This window comes from Hyperolius riggenbachi, chromosome 12 (assembly GCF_040937935.1).
Source record: "Hyperolius riggenbachi isolate aHypRig1 chromosome 12, aHypRig1.pri, whole genome shotgun sequence".
Classification (NCBI taxonomy): domain Eukaryota; kingdom Metazoa; phylum Chordata; class Amphibia; order Anura; family Hyperoliidae; genus Hyperolius; species Hyperolius riggenbachi.
In genome coordinates this window covers 16,312,420-16,330,631 of record NC_090657.1, presented here as the reverse complement: position 1 = coordinate 16,330,631, position 18,212 = coordinate 16,312,420, and the positions used below count along the sequence as shown (strand labels likewise).

The 18,212-nt window shown below is 45.9% G+C and overlaps 1 protein-coding gene across 1 annotated transcript in view; it reads right to left on the bottom strand.

Annotated features, from left to right (window-relative positions):
* The window catches only part of LOC137540900 (ABC-type organic anion transporter ABCA8-like), a 199,930-nt gene that overhangs the window by 35,806 nt on the left and 145,912 nt on the right, over positions 1-18,212 (bottom strand). The window contains exon 27 of the mRNA XM_068262083.1: positions 8,132-8,191. Coding sequence (XP_068118184.1) covers positions 8,132-8,191 — 60 coding nt within the window. The remainder of the gene's footprint in view (positions 1-8,131; positions 8,192-18,212) is intronic.

Sequence of the window (18,212 nt, the reverse complement as noted above, 5' to 3'; positions counted from 1 at the left end):
ACTGAAATCCTTGCCCATTCTTCTTTGCAAAACAGCTCCAGCTCAGTCAGATTAGATGGACAGCGTTTGTGAACAGCAGTTTTCAGATCTTGCCACAGATTCTCGATTGGATTTAGATCTGGATTTTGACTGGACCATTCTAACACATGGATATGTTTTGTTTTAAACCATTCCATTGTTGCCCTGGCTTTATGTTTAGGGTCATTGTCCTGCTGGAAGGTGAACCTCCACCCCAGTCTCAGGTCTTTTGCAGACTCCAAGAGGTTTTCTTCCAAGTTTGCCCTGTATTTGGCTCCATCCATCTTCCTATCAACTCTGACCAGCTTCCCTGTACCTGCTGAAGAGAAGCACCTCCAGAGGATGATGCTGCCACCACCATATTTGACAGTGGGGATGGTGTGTTCAGAGTGATGTGCAGTGTTAGTTTTCCACCACACATAGTGTTTTGCATTTTGGCAAAAAGTTCCATTTTGGTCTAATCTGACCAGAGCACCTTCTTCCACATGGTTGCTGTGTCCCTAACATGGCTTGTGGCAAAATGCAAATGGGACTTCTTATGCTTTTCTGTTAACACCCTTCCATAAAGGCCAACTTTGTGCAGTGCACGACTAATAGTTGTCCTGTGGACAGATTCCCCCACCTGAGCTGTAGATCTCTGCAGCTCGTCCAGAGTCACCATGGGCATCTTGATTGCATTTCTGATCAGCGCTCTCCTTGTTCGGCCTGTGAGTTTAGGTGGACAGCCTTGTCTTGGTAGTTTTACAGTTGTGCCATACTCCTTCCGTTTCTAAATGATCGCTTGAACAATGCTCTGTGGGATGTTCAAGGCTTTGGAAATCTTTTTGTAGCCTAAGCCTGCTTTAAATTCCTCGATAACGTTATCCCTGACCTGTCTGGTCTGTTCTTTGGACTTCATGGTGTTGTTGCTCCCAATATTCTCTTAGACAACCTCTGAGGCCGTCACAGAGCAGCTGTATTTGTACTGACATTAGATTACACACAGGTGCACTCTATTTAGTCATTAGCACTCATCAGGCAACGTCTATGGGCAATTGACTGTACTCAGACCAAAGGGGGCTGAATAATTACGCACACCCCACTTTGCAGTTATTTATTTGTAGAAAATGTTTGGAATCATGTATGATTTTCGTTCCACTTCTCACGTGTACACCACTTTGTGTTGGTCTTTCATGTGGAATTCCAATAAAATTGATTCATGTTTGTGGCAGTAATATGACAAAATGTGGAAAACTTCAAGGGGGCCGAATACTTTTGCAAACCACTGCATATTTCACAATTGTAATTTACTAGTAGAATATCAGTAATTTTACTGATATTGTACTAATGGCTATCTCTGGCTCCCTTTTTACATGTACGTTCTATGTACATCCTGTCAAATTACAAAAGGGAATGCATGGAGTAATCCAACAACTATTTATCTGGTCATACATTAAAAAATACAAATATTTCTTTCTCTTCTTTTTGTATTCACTTTCTTTTGGTGTTTGTTCTCCATCTTATTTATTTTTCTTTATATAGCGTTCCTATTGGTGGTGGTGGTGGTGGGGGGGGGGGGGGGGGCCTTCGGGATTTACAGGTCTGTCTGGGGGGGGCCCCTCCCAACCTCCCCTCTCTCTATCCCTCCCTTCTCTCTATCCCTCCCTTTTCTGCCACGTCCCTGGGGAAAAGCTTGGATTTTAGTAGTAATGTACGGTAGAGCCCGGCCCCTGGAGTAGAGGGTGGGTACAGTGGAGAAGGGCCAGGCGTAGGGGTTGTGGGCGGTGGGTGGAGTGGGGGGGAATGATGGTTGAGATCGGGGGTTTAAATTCGGATGGGAAGGGTAATGAGACTAATGGAACCAATATATTTAGGTGTTTGTATTCTAATTGCACTGTAAAATTCTATACATTTTTGAAAAAATAAAGAATATATAAAAAATAAATAAATAAAGGTTCTTATTAAAATAGACTAATTTCACAACAGAGCTTGTATCCAAACCATCATCACTTCTCAGAGTAACATAAAACTGAACTTCTCTATGACTGGTGGGATAGCTTGAGGTCTGGGAAGAGCTAAAATTCACTCTTCAATTAACATCTTGGTTTGCTCCTTTTTTATATAAACTCCTAGTGGTTCAGGTTCATCTTTGTTATTAAAGTTATAACAAGACATTTTATATGCCATTGATAATTTATTGAATGGTCTTCCATTCACCTTTCTGACATGCCTTTATTTGACCTGGCGTATGCAAAAGAATAAAGTATTAAAATGAAGTAGAAATATTTTACTAATAATTGCTGCAGAAGCTAGAAAAACTATTTCACAGTTCTGGATTTCTTCCCCTCCTCCTAATCTTAAAGAGACTCCGTAACAAAAATTTTAGCAGTATTTCTCATATTCTACAAGTTCCTAAGGCTGTTCCATTGTGCTCTGGCTTACTGCAGCACTTTGTACTTGCACGGTCTTTGTAATAAATCAACTTATCTTTCCCCTGTCCGACTTGTCGGCTGTGTCTGGAAGGCTGCCAACTCTTCAGTAATGTGAACAAGTTAACTCCTTCCAAGCCCCTCCAGTGCTCCTGTGATGATTATTCCTCACAGACAATGTCCCTGCTCTCACTGTCAGCTTGTCTGCTATCTGTGAGGCTGATAAACACAGACTGATAAGCTGAACAAAAGAATAGCTGGCTGATGAGGAAGCTGCCTGTCAGGCTGACACCAGTGCAGACCCGAGACTACAGGCTCTAAAGACACAGCTTGTCATGCTTCATTGACACAGAGCTCTTTCAAAACTTGCACATAACCTCTGGAGACTGAATTCAATGTGTAACCCACTGAATTCTCTGTGTACTCACTGTGTATTAACTGAGTTCACTGCTCTGCTGATGTACTTCCTGTTTTGGTGGCCATCTTTTCTGTTTACAAAACAGTTTATAAAACAGTTTTTTTACCCTCTTTATTGCAGCGGAGAGCAGCAAAAATATTACAGAGGGGGCTAGGAGATGACCCCAAACAGGCAGGGGTGTTTGTTTATACTTTATTTTGTGGATACAGATTCTCTTTAAATAAATAAAATAAATAAATATGAATGATAGAAGCGTTCTCAAAAAGTTAGAACTAGCTACAGTGGCATAGCTTTATAGCTAGCGGACCCAGTGAAAGTTTTACATTGGGAGCCTTCAGGCCCCAATTTACATCCCAGGAACCTATAGGCACAGATGTCCTGGCACCATAGACTTCACCCTCCATGAACCTACAATCCCCTGCTGAAGCGCAACACAAGTGTGCCTGCTGGCCATGCTGTTACTTCCACCTTAGTTCCTTTGCCCGTCATAGCTAGAGGTGTCCCTTAGTATTAGGAAGCCTGAGGTACCCTCAGTAAAAAAAAAAATATGATATAGTGAATTGGTTGTGTACTATGAATAATTACTAGAAGATTAGCAGCAAAGAAAATATTCTCATACTTTTATTTTCAGGTATATAGTGTGTTTTGTAACATTGCATCATTCTCTAATATGTGCAGATTACACAACACTCTGCATTCAAAATGAGTCTTTCAGAGCAGTCTGTGAACTAATGACCTCTCCTCTAGCAGAGAAAAAGTAAACAGTTCACTTACAGTTGAGATAATAAAAGTCAGATAACAGCCCTCTCCATGACTTTGAAAGTCGTAGAGATTAATGGCTTATTTGCATAGAGATAACAACTGGAGTTTCTTAACTCTTCCTGTACTGGAAACAATTAGACAGATGCATCTGATCTTAATGTTTTATTTCTTAGCTGTGCTACACATACAAATCATAATATCATAATTTTTGTTTCGCTTCAGTGTCTCTTTAAGTAACTAGTGGTGCCCCCGACTGAAAGGAGAACTTGTCAGTGGAATGCTGAAATCTGGGTGAGTAATTTCTCATTTACGCTTCGCTTGGAACTCTGCAAAGGGAAGGAGAGAGTCAGGCACTGGGGGAGAGGACTGAGCCATTTTTCCATCATCGGGCACCTGTAGGCATGTGCCTACAGTGCCTCATGGTAAATCTGGCTCTAAGAGCCTTTAAAACAAGTCATGTGGAGCACCAAAATCTGCCAAAAACAGCTGCAGTGATGAGTTGTAAGCAGGAGGAGGAGAACAGTTTGCTAATGATTACCACTATTCAAAGCAAATAAAGATGTGATCAGGGCCAGATTTACTATAGGGCACTGTAGGCACGTGCCTACAGGCGACTAATGACGGAAAGGCGGCTCCCCTCCCCAAGTGCCTTCCTCCCTCCTTCCCAATGCAGAGTCCCGAGCAGAGCGTAAATGAGAGGTTCCCCACCTCTCTGCATTCCTCTGACGAGCTCTCCCTTCAGTGGGTATACCACCAACTACTTAATACTGAGGGTACCTCTGACTACCTACTGCTAAGGGACACCTGTAGCTACCTATGATGGGCAAGGGAAGTAAGGGACTGCGACAGCCAGCACACTTGTGGTGCAGTTTGGTGGGGAGTTTGGAGGTTCATGGAGGGCGAAGAGCTAATGCAGCAGTTGAAGAAGGTCCCATAGCCCTGGTGTGGTCGCATCCCTCTGTATTCCCTGTTGCTACACCACTGGCTAATTTTATTCTCAAAACATTCATGAATTATCCAAAATAGCTCATTAATCAAATTCTTTGGATCTCTTAGTATTTAGACCGAGTAGTGATGTTTGTAATTTGCTAATTATGATTATGCAAAATCTCACATAATTTCTTTGCAATTATGTCCATTTGTAAAGAATTGGTCATTCAATTGATTTTGCGAAATCCATTCGTAATTTCGCGTAATTCCGCAAAGCCCCCATACTTGCTATCAACGCCAGAATTGCTTTGTATGTTAAGGGAAATAGTGGGGACAAGGACACTGACCATATAGGGGGACACAGGAACAAACATTGGCTGTTCCTGTGCCCAGGGCCGGATTTGTACTCTTTACCACCCAAGGCCACTGTCACCAGCCGCTCCCCTTCAGTACAGGTAGCAAGATGACTCATCCCCCTTTCCCTCCAGTGTAGGTAGTAAAATGACTCCCTTAATCCCTCTTTTTCCACCCCCCCCCCCCCCACCTTTCAGTATAGGTAGCCAGCTCGCCTTCACACCACAGCAGCCATCAGTGTCACTCATTTCTCCGCTCATCTCCAGTGCAGAAGCTTCCTCTTCCTTTCCGTCTCCAATGCTGCCCAAGTCCATAGCTGCCGGCCACAATGCAAGCGTGTACAGAGAGCAAGGTGGCTGCTGCACAGGCAGCTAGTAGCAGAGTACCGCCGTCAGGTGCTCGCCTGATCTCCCTGCATTGCAGCATTTGCAAGTTTGCAAATGCTGCACCGGTTTAGCCTGCTGCTTTGGTGCCCTTGCTCCTGTGGTGCCCTAGGCCATGGCGTAGGTGGCCTTGGCCTAAATCCGGCCCTGCCTGTGCCCCCCAGTGCAGCAAGTGTAATGACTGACTGTTCCCATGTCACCTGCCTGTATTCCCCTACATGGCCAGTGCAATGATTGGTTGTTCCTGTGTCCCCCTATGTGGTCAGCATAGGACAAGGCAAAAACATTTTTTTCTAAAAGACCTTGCAATTTTCAAGAAAACTGATTTTAAAAAATACAGAGGAAAATTGTATTTAAAGAGAACCCGAGGTGGGTTTTACAAATCCAATTAGCACACAGAGGCTGGGAAACAGTAAATTCGGGCGCCTGAGGCAAGTGGACAAAAAGGGCGCCACCATTCACTCCCATAATAAATATCGTTTAATGGGCGCCCAACAGGAAAAAAGGGCGCCGGAGAAAAATAACGCTTTACAAGCGGCGCCCGGAGACTTTAAATGTTTTATAACTGCTTCTCATGATTACACATTATTTAATGATTCATAATTTTTTAAACATTTTTAAATGAAAAACAGTACAATATTTTTTAAAACATTATTTTTAAACGAAAAACAGCACAATATTTTTTTCAAACGTTATTAATGCTTATCACAGGGGGTCTTAGGTTTAGGCACCACCAGGGGGGGTCTTAAGGTTAGGCACCACCAGGGGGGTTCTTAGGGTTAGGCACCACCAGGGGGGGTCTTAGGTTTAGGCACTACCAGGGGGGTCTTAGGGTTAGGCACCACCATGGGGGTCTTAGGGTTAGGCACCACCAGGGGGGTCTTAGGGTTAGGCACCATCAGGGGGGTCTTAGGGTTAGGCACCACCAGAGGGGGTCTTAGGGTTAGGTGTAGGTACAGGGAGGGTTCTGTATGAGAGTAGGGTTAGGTATAGCTTTAGTAAAATTCTTATTAATCTTTTATTAAACGTTATTATACATTTCACTCTTTAAACAGGGAAGATTAACGTTTTTACAATTGCCGATTAAATACACATTATTTACTGATTTATAACTTTATAGAACATTATTTTTAAATGAAATATAGCACAATTTTTTTTAAACGTTATTCATGCTTATCGTTTAAAACCCTGCGCCCTTTTTTCCCCGACACCCTTTTTTAACGTACGCCAGAGGCTGGTTCTGCATATAATGCCCAGCCTCTGTTGCTATATTATCTCCCCTCAGGCCCCCCCTGCGCTCTGCTGTGCCCCCCAAAGTAAACCGCCATGCTAGCGACACACAGCGCGTCGCCAGCAGGCTGTTTACATGTAAAATGTCACTTTCCGCCGCTCCCCCGCCTCCTCAATGTCGCCGCTCCCCGCTTGTGTCCCTCCCCGCTGATTGGAGGGAAGGGACATGGGCGGGCAGCGGGGTCATAGAGGAGGCGGGGGAGCGGCGGAGAAAGTGGCTGTGTACATGTAAACAGCCTGCTGGCGACACGCTGTGTGTCGCTAGCATGGAGGTTTACTTTGGGGGGCACAGCAGAGCGCAGGGGGGCCTGAGGGGAGATAATATAGCAACAGAGGCTGGGCATTATATGCAGAACCAGCCTCTGTGTGCTAATTGGAAATGTAAAACCCACCTCGGGTTCTCTTTAAACTGCCATTTTTCAGAGTTTAAAAACCATCTCTTCTTTGCACTTCAAAATTGATTTTATGTGAAAATAACGCAAAATGGTGAAATTACGGTTCCTGATTACAATTACAACTTTCCCTGAAATTACTCATTACGATATCTCACTGCAATTGCAAATTACATTGCGAAATTACAATTATGCGAAATTCATGTTCATTACTAAGACCTACTTAAAGCAAATAATTAATTAATTAATGCTGTACAAATCATTTTGACGTTTTACAACCTATGTAAAAAAAAAAATGTTTGCAGTAAATAATATTTTTTTGAAAGAATAATTTTTTATTTTTGCAGTAAATAATATTTAAAGTAAGTCTGAATTTGAAAGGAAAATAAAAACAAACAAAACAGATACTTACATAAGGAGAGGGAAGGCTCTAGGTCCTATAGAACCTTCCCATTCCTCTCCTGGTTCCACAGCTGGCTCATCCGTTAGCAGCAGGGGCGTGGCAATAGGGGGTGCAGATGTTGCGACTGCTTCGGGGGCCTTGGGCCAGAGAGGCCCCGAGGGGAACTCCCTCAACTGCAGTATTAGCTCTTTATTGGTCCTGTGCTGGTTATAATCACTTCTATAGATGTTTTAAATAGCTGCTCCCCATCCCCCTCTTGCACCTCTGACACTGTAGTTGCCATTGGCAGATTTTGGTGCACCGTATTAATTGTTATGTATAGAGTACTTGGGGGGCCCCAGTGTAAAACTTGCACTGGGGCCCACATCGCTTTAGCTACGCCACTGGTTAGCAGCCTCCGATGAATGGGTTGGAGACTGCTCTCTGCCGCTATGGTAGGCTTCAGGACACAGAAGTCTTCAGGAGTCGCTCCATACTGTGCATGCGCAAGCACGCTCTCTCTCGCACATGTGCAGAGCAGAGCAGCCCCTTTTCAGGAACCCTCTGGCACCTGAAGACTTCCGAAGCCTCCGGTGGTGGGACATTTGAATGAAGGAGCCAGCGGTGGAACGAGGAATGGGAAGGCTCTATACAGGACCCAGAGCCTTCCCTCTCCTTGGGTAAGTATCTGTTTTTCTTTTTCCCTTCAGACTCCCATAAAGGTACACAAGGGATATCACATCACTGTGTGTAAGCAACAAAGCATGAAATGGTAATAGCCGATTCATACTCACCACAATCAGATGCTGATCCGTCTGACCGACTATATATCCTAAAGTTATGTAAGGGCTTATCTGAAAAAAGGACAACATTGTGATCACTGGGACAAAAGTGTTGCACATATAGCTGAAGTCAGAAGTTCATATAGATTTAGAGGGGACTTCTTTAAAACGCACTTTATAGCACTCCACAGATTTCATTTAAAAAAAATGTATATATTATTGGGGGTTGGTGCTTCTGGATCCCAATCTATCAGCTTGCAGTACATTTGACTGATGGTGGGGACATGTCAATGGGTACAAACTGAGGATGATTTGATGCAGGGGGTGGGGGGGGGGGCGTACGTATTACTTGGCCACGGGTGAGCTGTGCACAGGGAAAGCCAACTGACTGCTCACCCTGCTGCTGCTCAAATCCCTGGCGGTGCTAAATATCTTTCCCCTTCAAGTTGTAGCAACTCAGAGTGAGATGTAATTCAGGGTCTGGCAATAGATGGAGACCTGAATTACCCTTGCTCGGGGTGCGCAGCATAGCACTAGTACTATGACTGTTCCCAGCTTCGATGCTCGGTGCTGAGCACCGAAATGACCTGACTTGGCATGGGGAGGGGGGGGGGGGGATGGGGGGACTTCAATCCTTTGTGTGGAATCACCCCCTCGGTTTGGCAGCACTTCTGTGGTAGGTGGTCACAAAGTGTCTTGCTGTCTATTACCTCTTACACCAATGTGGAACAACCCTTTATTCTAGCCTTTAAACCTATTATTAGCTGCTAGGAAATCCCTAAGAGACAATTTAACTCTCCGTGACCGTATGCCTTCAGCAGTGGCGCCTACTAGACAGGAACTTCTGGCATGGGGTCAGACCTCTGACCTCCCACAATTTGAATATTTACAAACTTTGCACTTTCTTAGGCAGTGGCTGAAGGAGGGATATTGTATTAGAGATCTTACTGATGTTGTAGTAGGGGTGTTCTCCTTGTCTTCAAATCTATTCTCTCTTTCTATTACAAAAGCATCTGCGTTGTTATGCAGCTAGACATAGATGTGCCTGCTGTTCCGCTGCCCTTGCTATGCATCAACATGCTTCCTGTCCTGCTGGCCCTATCTCTGCTACTGCCACAGCTCTAATTGATGAAGTGAGGAGGAAGCTGGAGCAATCTGGGTCTGAAGGCGCGTACACACGCCGTATTTTTACAAACGACGGGTCCGTCATTGGGGGAGAGAGGCTTTGATCTACAGCATGGCAGGGGTGGACTGACTGCTTACATAGGTTTTAATTTCAAAGATTTTTTATTGAAAAGAAGGTGAAAGAACATCATACAGCTTTTAGGTTTTGCCCCTGGAGGGGCTAAATGCTGGAGATAACAAGATATGTTGTAAACAAAGGTATTGGTACTACATATACAATACACATATTTTATGGTTATACATAAAGAATAAGGTTACCCAGGCCGGGATAAGGGTTGCAAACAGTGTATACTTTAGATTGAGAATGCACAAGAGCGGAGACCTAATAGGGTGGAGGCGCTCATCCAGGGTTGCCATGTTTTCATAAAGGTGCCAAAGGTATCGTTAGTGATAGCTAGTAGTCGTTCGGAAATTATGATATCTAATAGGATTTTGTCTACCATTTGGATTGAAAGGGTTGGCTGCTGCCATTGGCGGGCGATATGCGATCTGGCGGCTTTGGCAATGTGCTGGGCTAGTCGGTGTGAGGGATGTTTCCATTTCGGGGGTTTATCTCCAAACAGGAGAAGGGTTGGGTCAGGACTTAGAGATGTTTCTAGCGCAGTATTGATTATTGAGGTGATCTTGGCCCAGAAGTTCTGAACCACTGGGCAGTACCACCATGTATGCGCCATATCACCAACTCTCCCACATTTTCTGAAACAAAGGTTTGGTTTAGAGGTATCAATGTCATGTATTCTGGAGGGGGTGATATATGCTCGGTGCAAGAGTTTATAATTTGTTTCAATGTGGGAGTAATAGTTGCTTCCCTTAGATAAAGTAGTACAACAGTTTGACCATCTTTCTGGAGTGAGGGTAATTCCCAGATCCGATTCCCAGGCTATCATAGTTTTGAGTTTCGAGGGTTGTGAGGGTTGTGATAGGATGGAATATAGTAGGGATATCAGGCCTCCTTCTAAAGGTCTAAGGTCGCACCATGCCTCATATGGCGATCGTTGGGGGACAGGAGTCCCCTTTAAGCCCACAGATGTTAGGAAGTGGTAAAGCTGCATTGCAGCAAAGTACTCAGATGGGGGTGGTTCAAGTTTAGATTTAAATTGCTCCCATGTGGGAATCTTGTCGTTCGCTATAAGGTGTTTTAGGAGGGTGATTTCTTTCGCTTTCCACCATCTGAAGGCTTTGGGGTCCAGTCCTGGAAGGAACATAGGGTTGCCAAACAGCGGAAGGGATAGGGGAACCCTTGTTTGAAGTTCTTTTTTGAATCTAATAGATCGCCATATGGACAGGGAGTGAGCTGATAGGGGAGATTTTTGTTTTACTGAGGTGGGTAGAGGTGTCAGGGACCATTGTAGTGCTGGCAGGGTGAATGGATGTAAGAGATCTGTTTCGAGTTGTGCCCATAGCGGTGCGTTAAATTTTGAGTGTATTTGCGCAAGTTGTGCAATCTGGGCTGCTCTGTAATATACCACAAGCTTAGGGACACCAAGCCCACCCCTTGTCCTATTAAGGTACATTAGTGTTTGGTTTATGCGGCTTCTTTTGTTGTTATTGATGAACTTAAAGATTGCATTTTGAAGGTCTTTGAGTTTTTGTTGGGTGACTAGGAGTGGGAGGGTGCGAAATAGATATAGTAAGCGGGGGAGGAGGTTCATGCGGACTGCCTGAATTCTACCTGTCCAGGAGATAATTGGGAGGTTCCATTTTGCCAGGTCTCTAAGGAGCTGTGAGATCATAGGTTTATAGTTCAGGTCGTAAAGGTCATTTGGATTAGTGGAGATTTTAACGCCTAGATATGTGATATACTTGTGTTGGAGGGTGAGGCCCAGTGTAGATGTCAAATGTTCAGCTTGGGCTCGTGGGAAGTTAGTGAACAGAATTTCCGTTTTGGATACGTTGAGTTGAAGACCCGAGATGTAACCATAGTTTTTTACTAAAGTCAACAGATTGGGGATTGATGTGTGTGGGGAGGTGAGTGTGAGGAGCAAGTCATCTGCAAAAAGGCTTGTTTTATATGTCTTATTTGCTATTTTTATGCCCTGTATATCAGGGGATTGTCTGATTTCTTCCGCTAGTGGCTCAATCACAAGTGCAAAGAGTGCCGGTGAGAGCGGGCATCCCTGTCTTGTGCCTCTTCTAATTGGTATGCTAGTGTCAGAGGTGGATGGTAACTTCAGCTTGGCCATGGGGGTTGAGTATAGCCCCTTAATTGCTTGCAAGAAATTTCCCCCAATACCTGCTCTCTGTAGGGATTGTAGCATGTATTCCCAGTCTATGGTGTCAAAGGCCTTCTCCATGTCAAGCGCAGCTAGTGCTACAGGTTCTTTTCGTTGTTTAGTGACATGGAGAAGGTCCACGACTTTTCTCACATTATCTGACGCTTGCCTGAGGGGAATGAACCCCACTTGGTCCTTATGAATTAGTGGGGACAAGAATTTATTTAATCTAGTGACGAGAATTGAGGTAAAAAGTTTGTAATCTAAGTTGAGGAGTGAGATGGGGCGATAATTTTTTACATCGAGGGGATCCCTATTGGGTTTAGGGATTACTGTAATCAATGACTGGAGAAATTCAAGCGGGGGAGTGTTGCCCTGGAGAATAGAATTGAAAAATTTAAGGAGGTGTGGGACAAGGTGATTTTTAAATTTCTTATAATAAATGGCCGAGAAGCCATCAGGCCCAGGGGCCTTGCCATTTTTAAGGCGCTTAATTGCATTTCTTATCTCCTCCTCATTAATAGGTTGGTTAAGTTCTTGTGCTTTTTCAGGTCTAAGGCAAGGAAGTGGTAGCTGTTGTAAGTAGGCTGCTGGTGATGTATGAGGTAGGGTGGAGGGTTTTGGGGCGTAAAGGCTAGTGTAGTATTCAGCAAATTGTTGGTGGATTTTTTGGGGATCTGAAGTGGTAGCTCCTTGATTAGTTCGAATTTGGAGGACTTTATTGAGGTATTGGGTTTCTCTGAGTTTTTTGGCTAGCCAGGAATTGGGTTTATTATATTGGGCATATAGCTTAGATCTCGTCCATCTAAGCGCCTTTTCAGTTCGCGAGGATAGATTGATGTTTAGTTGGGCCAGGGTCGCTTCAATCTGTCTCTGGAGGTAAGCAGTTGGGGTACAGGCGTGGGCTATTTTTAATTTAGTGAGTTTAAATTCCAGGTTGGACTGTTGCTCAAGCTTGTGTCGTTTGTGCTGTGCTGCTAGTCTTATTAGTTGTCCTCTAATTGTTGCCTTATGTGCGAACCATACTGTTGAAGGCCTGATTGACGGTAGGTCGTTGATTTTAAAATAGTCTGATATTTTTTCTTCAATGTCTAGTTCATTTTCAGGGGAGGTTAGTAAACTTTCATTCAGTCTCCATGGGGGTCTTGTCAGGGGCATTGAGAGGGAGGTACACGCGGTCACCACCATGTCGTGGTCTGACCATGAACTTATATGTGTTCTTGAGTAAATTAAGTTAGGTATGAGGGATGAGGATATGTATATTGCATCTATACGCGAATAGGTTTTATGGGCATGTGAATAGAAAGTGTAGGATCTAGAGTGAGGGTTGTACTCTCTCCATGTGTCCACTAAATGTCGCGAAGCCATGAGAGTTTGCAGGTTTTTTGAGAGCTGGGTTTGTCTATGAGTGGACGAGGAGGTTGATCTATCTAGTGCTGGGTTAGGGGCTATGTTGAAGTCCCCAGCCCAGATAATTTGGGCTCTGGGGTATTCTTCAAGCTTGTTGAGGATTGTTTTAATGGTAGCAGCGGGCGATTCAGGAGGGGAGTAAGAATTGACTATACAGATTTCGTTGTTTTGGATAAATCCGTAAAGGATCATATAGGTCCCATCATTGTCTGTTATCGTTTTGTCTACTCTGAAGGGTAATGAGTTATGGAGGAGAGTGATTACACCTCTATGTTTAGTGGAGGCTGATGAGGCAAAATAGCGCTGGAAATGGTTGTGAAAATATTTAGGTCGGGAAGTTTTAGTAAAATGGGTCTCTTGGAGACATATAATGTCCGGAGAGCATTTTTGGTAGTCTACAGGGCCGGATTTAAGCCAAGGCCACCTAGGCCATGGCCTAGGGCACCACAGGAGCAAGGGCACCAAAGCAGCAGGCTAAACTGGTGAAGAATTTGCAAGCTTGCAAATGCTGCAGTGCAGGGAGATCAGGTGAGCGCCTGACCGCGGTACTTTGCTTCCAGCCGCCTGTGCAGCAGCTGCCCTGCTCTCTGTGCATATTGGCATAATGGCCGGCGGCTATGGACTTGGGCAGTATTCCAGAGTTACAAGTGGAGGATGTGGAATAGCAGCCGCCAGTCGCTCACATCTCTGCTCGTCTCCAACGTAGAAGTTTCCTCTTCCCGTCTGACTCGCTGGCAAGTCACAAGTGAGAGATGCTGGTTGTAGGGACAGATGTACAACAGTGTCTGATGGAGACAGATGGAAGAGGAAGCTTCTGTGCTGGAGACGAGTGGAGAGGTGGCACTGACGGCTACTGCAGTGTGGAGGCGAGCTGGCTACCTATACTGAAAGATGTAAGTGGGAAAGGGAGGGATTAATGGAGTCATCTAGCTACCTATACTTGAGGGGGAGGGGTCATCAGGCTACCTATACTAGAGGGAAAGGGGGAGGGGTTATCTGGATACCTATACTGAAGGGGGGCAGCTGGTGACCGTGGCCTTGGGCGGTAAAGAGTACAAATCCGGCCCTGGTAGTCTATGAACGCTTTTCTCCGTTTTATTGGCGAATTGAGCCCTTTGACATTGTGGGATAGTATTCTAAAGGAGGACATTGAGTTTAAGGTAGTTTAATCTTTTTGTCAGCGCCACTGTGCCTCCCCTGCCCTGGCGGAGTTGCAGAGAGGGAATTAGGACTGTATAGCTTGAAGGGTTACCATTAGGTGTAAGCATTTCGGTAATGATGCATGTAGTACCAAACATATAACAAGAACAAATGAGAAAGTTAACTAGATCAAAACATTTCGAGGACACTTGGCTCTCGAATTTAGGCAAAGCGCCTATAGGTATGGATTGCATAGACAGAGTTATTAAGGTTCTGAGTATGCATTCCATCAAGTGGGGGTCAGCACTTTGGGTATTTCAGGCTACCACTCTAATCTGTATAACATAATAGAGAGTCATTCAGGATAACTGTTAATATAACATATGGAGTGCAACGGCACCACCTAGTGGGTAAGATAACCAATTCTTAAAACAGAAGGAAACTACAAATTAGTTGCTAGGCAAGTAGCGTGAGGTATCTGCAAAGTTGTTTTGACAGTCTTGCGTAGATAAGAAAGTTAGCTAGATGATAGGGGGTACCCCCAGTTCAGGTTAGGGGACATACGTCCGGTTGTAATAATATGCAGTTGGGTGCAGTTTATTCAGACCTCCACTTTCGTTGTAGAGATAAAAAGTCTGGTTTCAGTGGGGTTTCTTCTCAAGGTCGGGCTCCTTCATTCCCTGCCAGAGCGTATGCTAAGGGATGCACTACTATTCAGGCAGAGGCTACAGGGTCCATATATGCTCTGCTGGAAACTATGCATTTGTGAAGTAAAGATATAAATATCAACCTGCATCATAAAGATATGAAAGGGGGTGCAAAACTTAACTAATAGTACGGCATGTTCCAAGTATTGCGTATTATACTCACGCCAGTATGGCGCCTGCATCAGTCAGGATGTAGCTTCCTTTGAAGTCAAGCGTCCGAAGAGGAGGCCTGTGCTGTTCGCTTTCTCGCGCTTTGGGTGGACCAGATCCGGGTAGGCCGAGGAGCGCTTTGTGGAAGAGGGTCTTGGGCAACAGGCTCAATCGGGATCCCAGCAGTCTCCAGGTGTCTGCGGCCTTCCTCCAGGTTGCGAGCGGTGTAAAGTTTATCCCTATGGGTGAAGCTAAGCGAGAAGGGAAATCCCCACCTGTATTTGATAGAGGCCTTCTGCAGTGATGTGGTGATTGGTCTAAGTGCTCTCCGCCGCTGTATGGTAGTGGGGGCTAGGTCGGCATATAGTTGGACTGAGTTGGGGACTCCCGGTAGGGTTGTGAGGTTGCGGGCTGCTTCAAGGACTATGTCCCTTACTTCCTCGTACTGAAATTTCAGGATGACATCGCGGGGAAGGTCTTTATTGCGGGGTCTAGCCATCGCTCTGTGTATCATCACCATGCGGAAGGAAGCGGGGTCCATTTGTGGAAGGAGGGCTCCAAAAAGGTTCAAGGCGGTGGGCTTCAGGTCTTCTATGGATTCTGGGAGGCCACGGATCCTTATGTTCGCCCGCCTGCTTCTATTCTCCATGTCCTCCAGTTTTAGTTCGAGAGTTTCGATTTTAGCTGATTGGTCGTCCATGACGTTCTTATCCTCCTCGAGGGCATCAGTAATGGCGTCTGTTTGTTTCTCAAGATCTGCCACACGACCACCCAGCTCTCTGATTTGTATGGTGAAGTCTCGAACGGCCTCCTTCAGCTCCGCTCTGAAGACCCGCGTTATATCAGCAAGTAGGGTGTCCTGGGATGGGGTTTGAGCAGGACCCGAGCCGCCTGCTGCCATGTTAGCAGGGGATTGCGGGAGAGTGCCTGTCTTGGGTGAGGCTTGCTTAGGGGATGCTGGAGCTCCATCGGCCATCTTGGTTTTTGTGGCGCCCGGCGCCGCTGTCTTTGCTTTAGGTGTGGCTGCCGAGTGAGAGAGTTTTTCTTGGTCCTTCTTCGCCTTTCCTCTCCGCGACATAACAAGGGTGCTCTGCACCAGTTTTGGGGTGTCCAGTCGTCAGCTGGATGCTGCTATTAGCTGAAGAGTGGCAGCCTGAAAGCGGAGCTACAGGAACTACTTCATGCTCCGTTCGCGCCGCGCATGCGCCCCCCTTACATAGGTTTTAGAGACACAGTTTTACCCCTTCTTCACCCCCTCCACTCATGCACAACATATTTTTACAAACGACGAGTCCATCAGACCCTCCCGCGGGGCGGTCGTTCTGCCGACAGTAGCAAGTGAGTACAAGCTGTCGGCAGACTGGCAAGACTGTTTTTGATGGATCCACCAAGTGGATCAGTCAAAAACAGTCTTATCAGTCTGCCGACAGCTTGTACTCACGTGATCACTCTGGTGATTTTATTTCGTTCCAAACCATAGGTGCAAAGGATGCTAGGGGATTGATGTAATAACTCCACCCCCATGTCTATGGAATCTAATCCAGGCAGACAGACTGAAATGAGAATTATAGCAAACATAAAACATAAAAAGACAGGCTACAGATGTTCTGCTGTCTCTCCTCTCTCCTACTCACTGTGAAAAGAGAAGTAATGTGATCCAGGCAGGCAGAGAGCAGGGCAAGGAGGAGCAGATGAGGGAACCTGGCTGGAAGGGAGGACACCATGCTGAGGATGTACTTTAGAAATATGGAAGTGCTACTACAGATATAAATGTCGGTTCTATCCACTACGATGTACCATATGTAAACTTTATATGTAACTGTACACAGTGCATAGACTACATATATGTATTGCCATTCAAACTTTTTTTTGGCTAAAGTTGCGCTTTAAATGTATGCTATTCTTACCTGGTAACTGGGGTTCAAATTCAGAAAAGGGAGCTGAGCCAAAAACAGCCAGTCACATTTGTTTAATGAACTGCTTCCATTTTCACATTATTGATGCCAAGGACCCCAAAACTCACAAACTTGATCAATGACTGACTTTGTGTCAAGGTTAGAAAAAGTAGCCGGACCTAACAACAACCAAATACAAACCTCAACAACGAATTCCTTCAGCTAGTGGCAAATAAAACACAACAGAGTAAGAGATCGAAGATCTCAGTATACAGCCTAATACAGCTTTTGCTTGCTATTAGTGTTGGGCGAACAGTGTTCGCCACTGTTCGGGTTCTGCAGAACATCACCCTGTTCGGGTGATGTTCGAGTTCGGCCGAAAACCTGATGGTGTTCGGCCTTTTAAGTTCGGGTTCGCCCCGAACTACTGAATGGCCGCCGAACAGGGCCGAACAGGGCCCCTGTTCGCCCGAACATGCCGCAATACGGCCCCCCTATGGGGTCACAGGCATAAGGGGGGAGCATGCCCCGATCGCGGGGGGGGGGGGGGGGGGCGGAAATTCCCCCCACCCCCTCCACTAGCGCTCCCCCCTCTGCCCGCTTCCCCATACAAAAGTTTAAGGCAAGTTAAATAGTACTTGGTGGCTGGCACTGGCAGTGGAGTGAGGAGGAGGAGGAGTCCGAGTAGCAGAGTGACGCGTTGAGGCCGGGCAGCGGGCGGTTCAGCGGTAGTACCCTTGTGGTACTTCCGCCCTTTCTCTGACCTCACGTCCTCTGCATACGAGGGTACGCGTCACGCGTACCCTCGTATGCGTCATCACGTAGAGGACGTGAGGTCAGAGAAAGGGTGGAAGTACCACAAGGGTACTACCGCTGAACCGCCCGCTGCCCGGCCTCAACGCGTCACTCTGCTACTCGGACTCCTCCTCCTCCTCACTCCACTGCCAGTGCCAGCCACCAAGTACTATTTAACTTGCCTTAAACTTTTTTTATGGGGAAGCGGGCAGAGGGGGAGCGCTAGCGGAGGGGGTGGGGGGAATTTCCTACCCCCCCCCCCCCCCCGCGATCGGGGCATGCTCCCCCCTTATGCCTGCGACCCCATAGGGCCCCCAAAATGGGCATGTTCGGGGGTCCCATTGACTTCCATTGAGTTCGGCGTTCGGGCCGAACATGCCGAACACTTGGCTCATGTTCAGCCTGTTCGGCCCGAACCCGAACATCCAGGTGTTCGCCCAACACTACTTGCTATATCAACATTGATCAGTCTTTGGAAGCTGCACCCAGATCCAAATTCTGAAAAATAACACTGCAGTACTATAATACACAACAGCTTCCATTATAACCTCCTGCCCCAAGTTGAGCTCCTGTTGTTAATTAACCACTTGAGGACCGC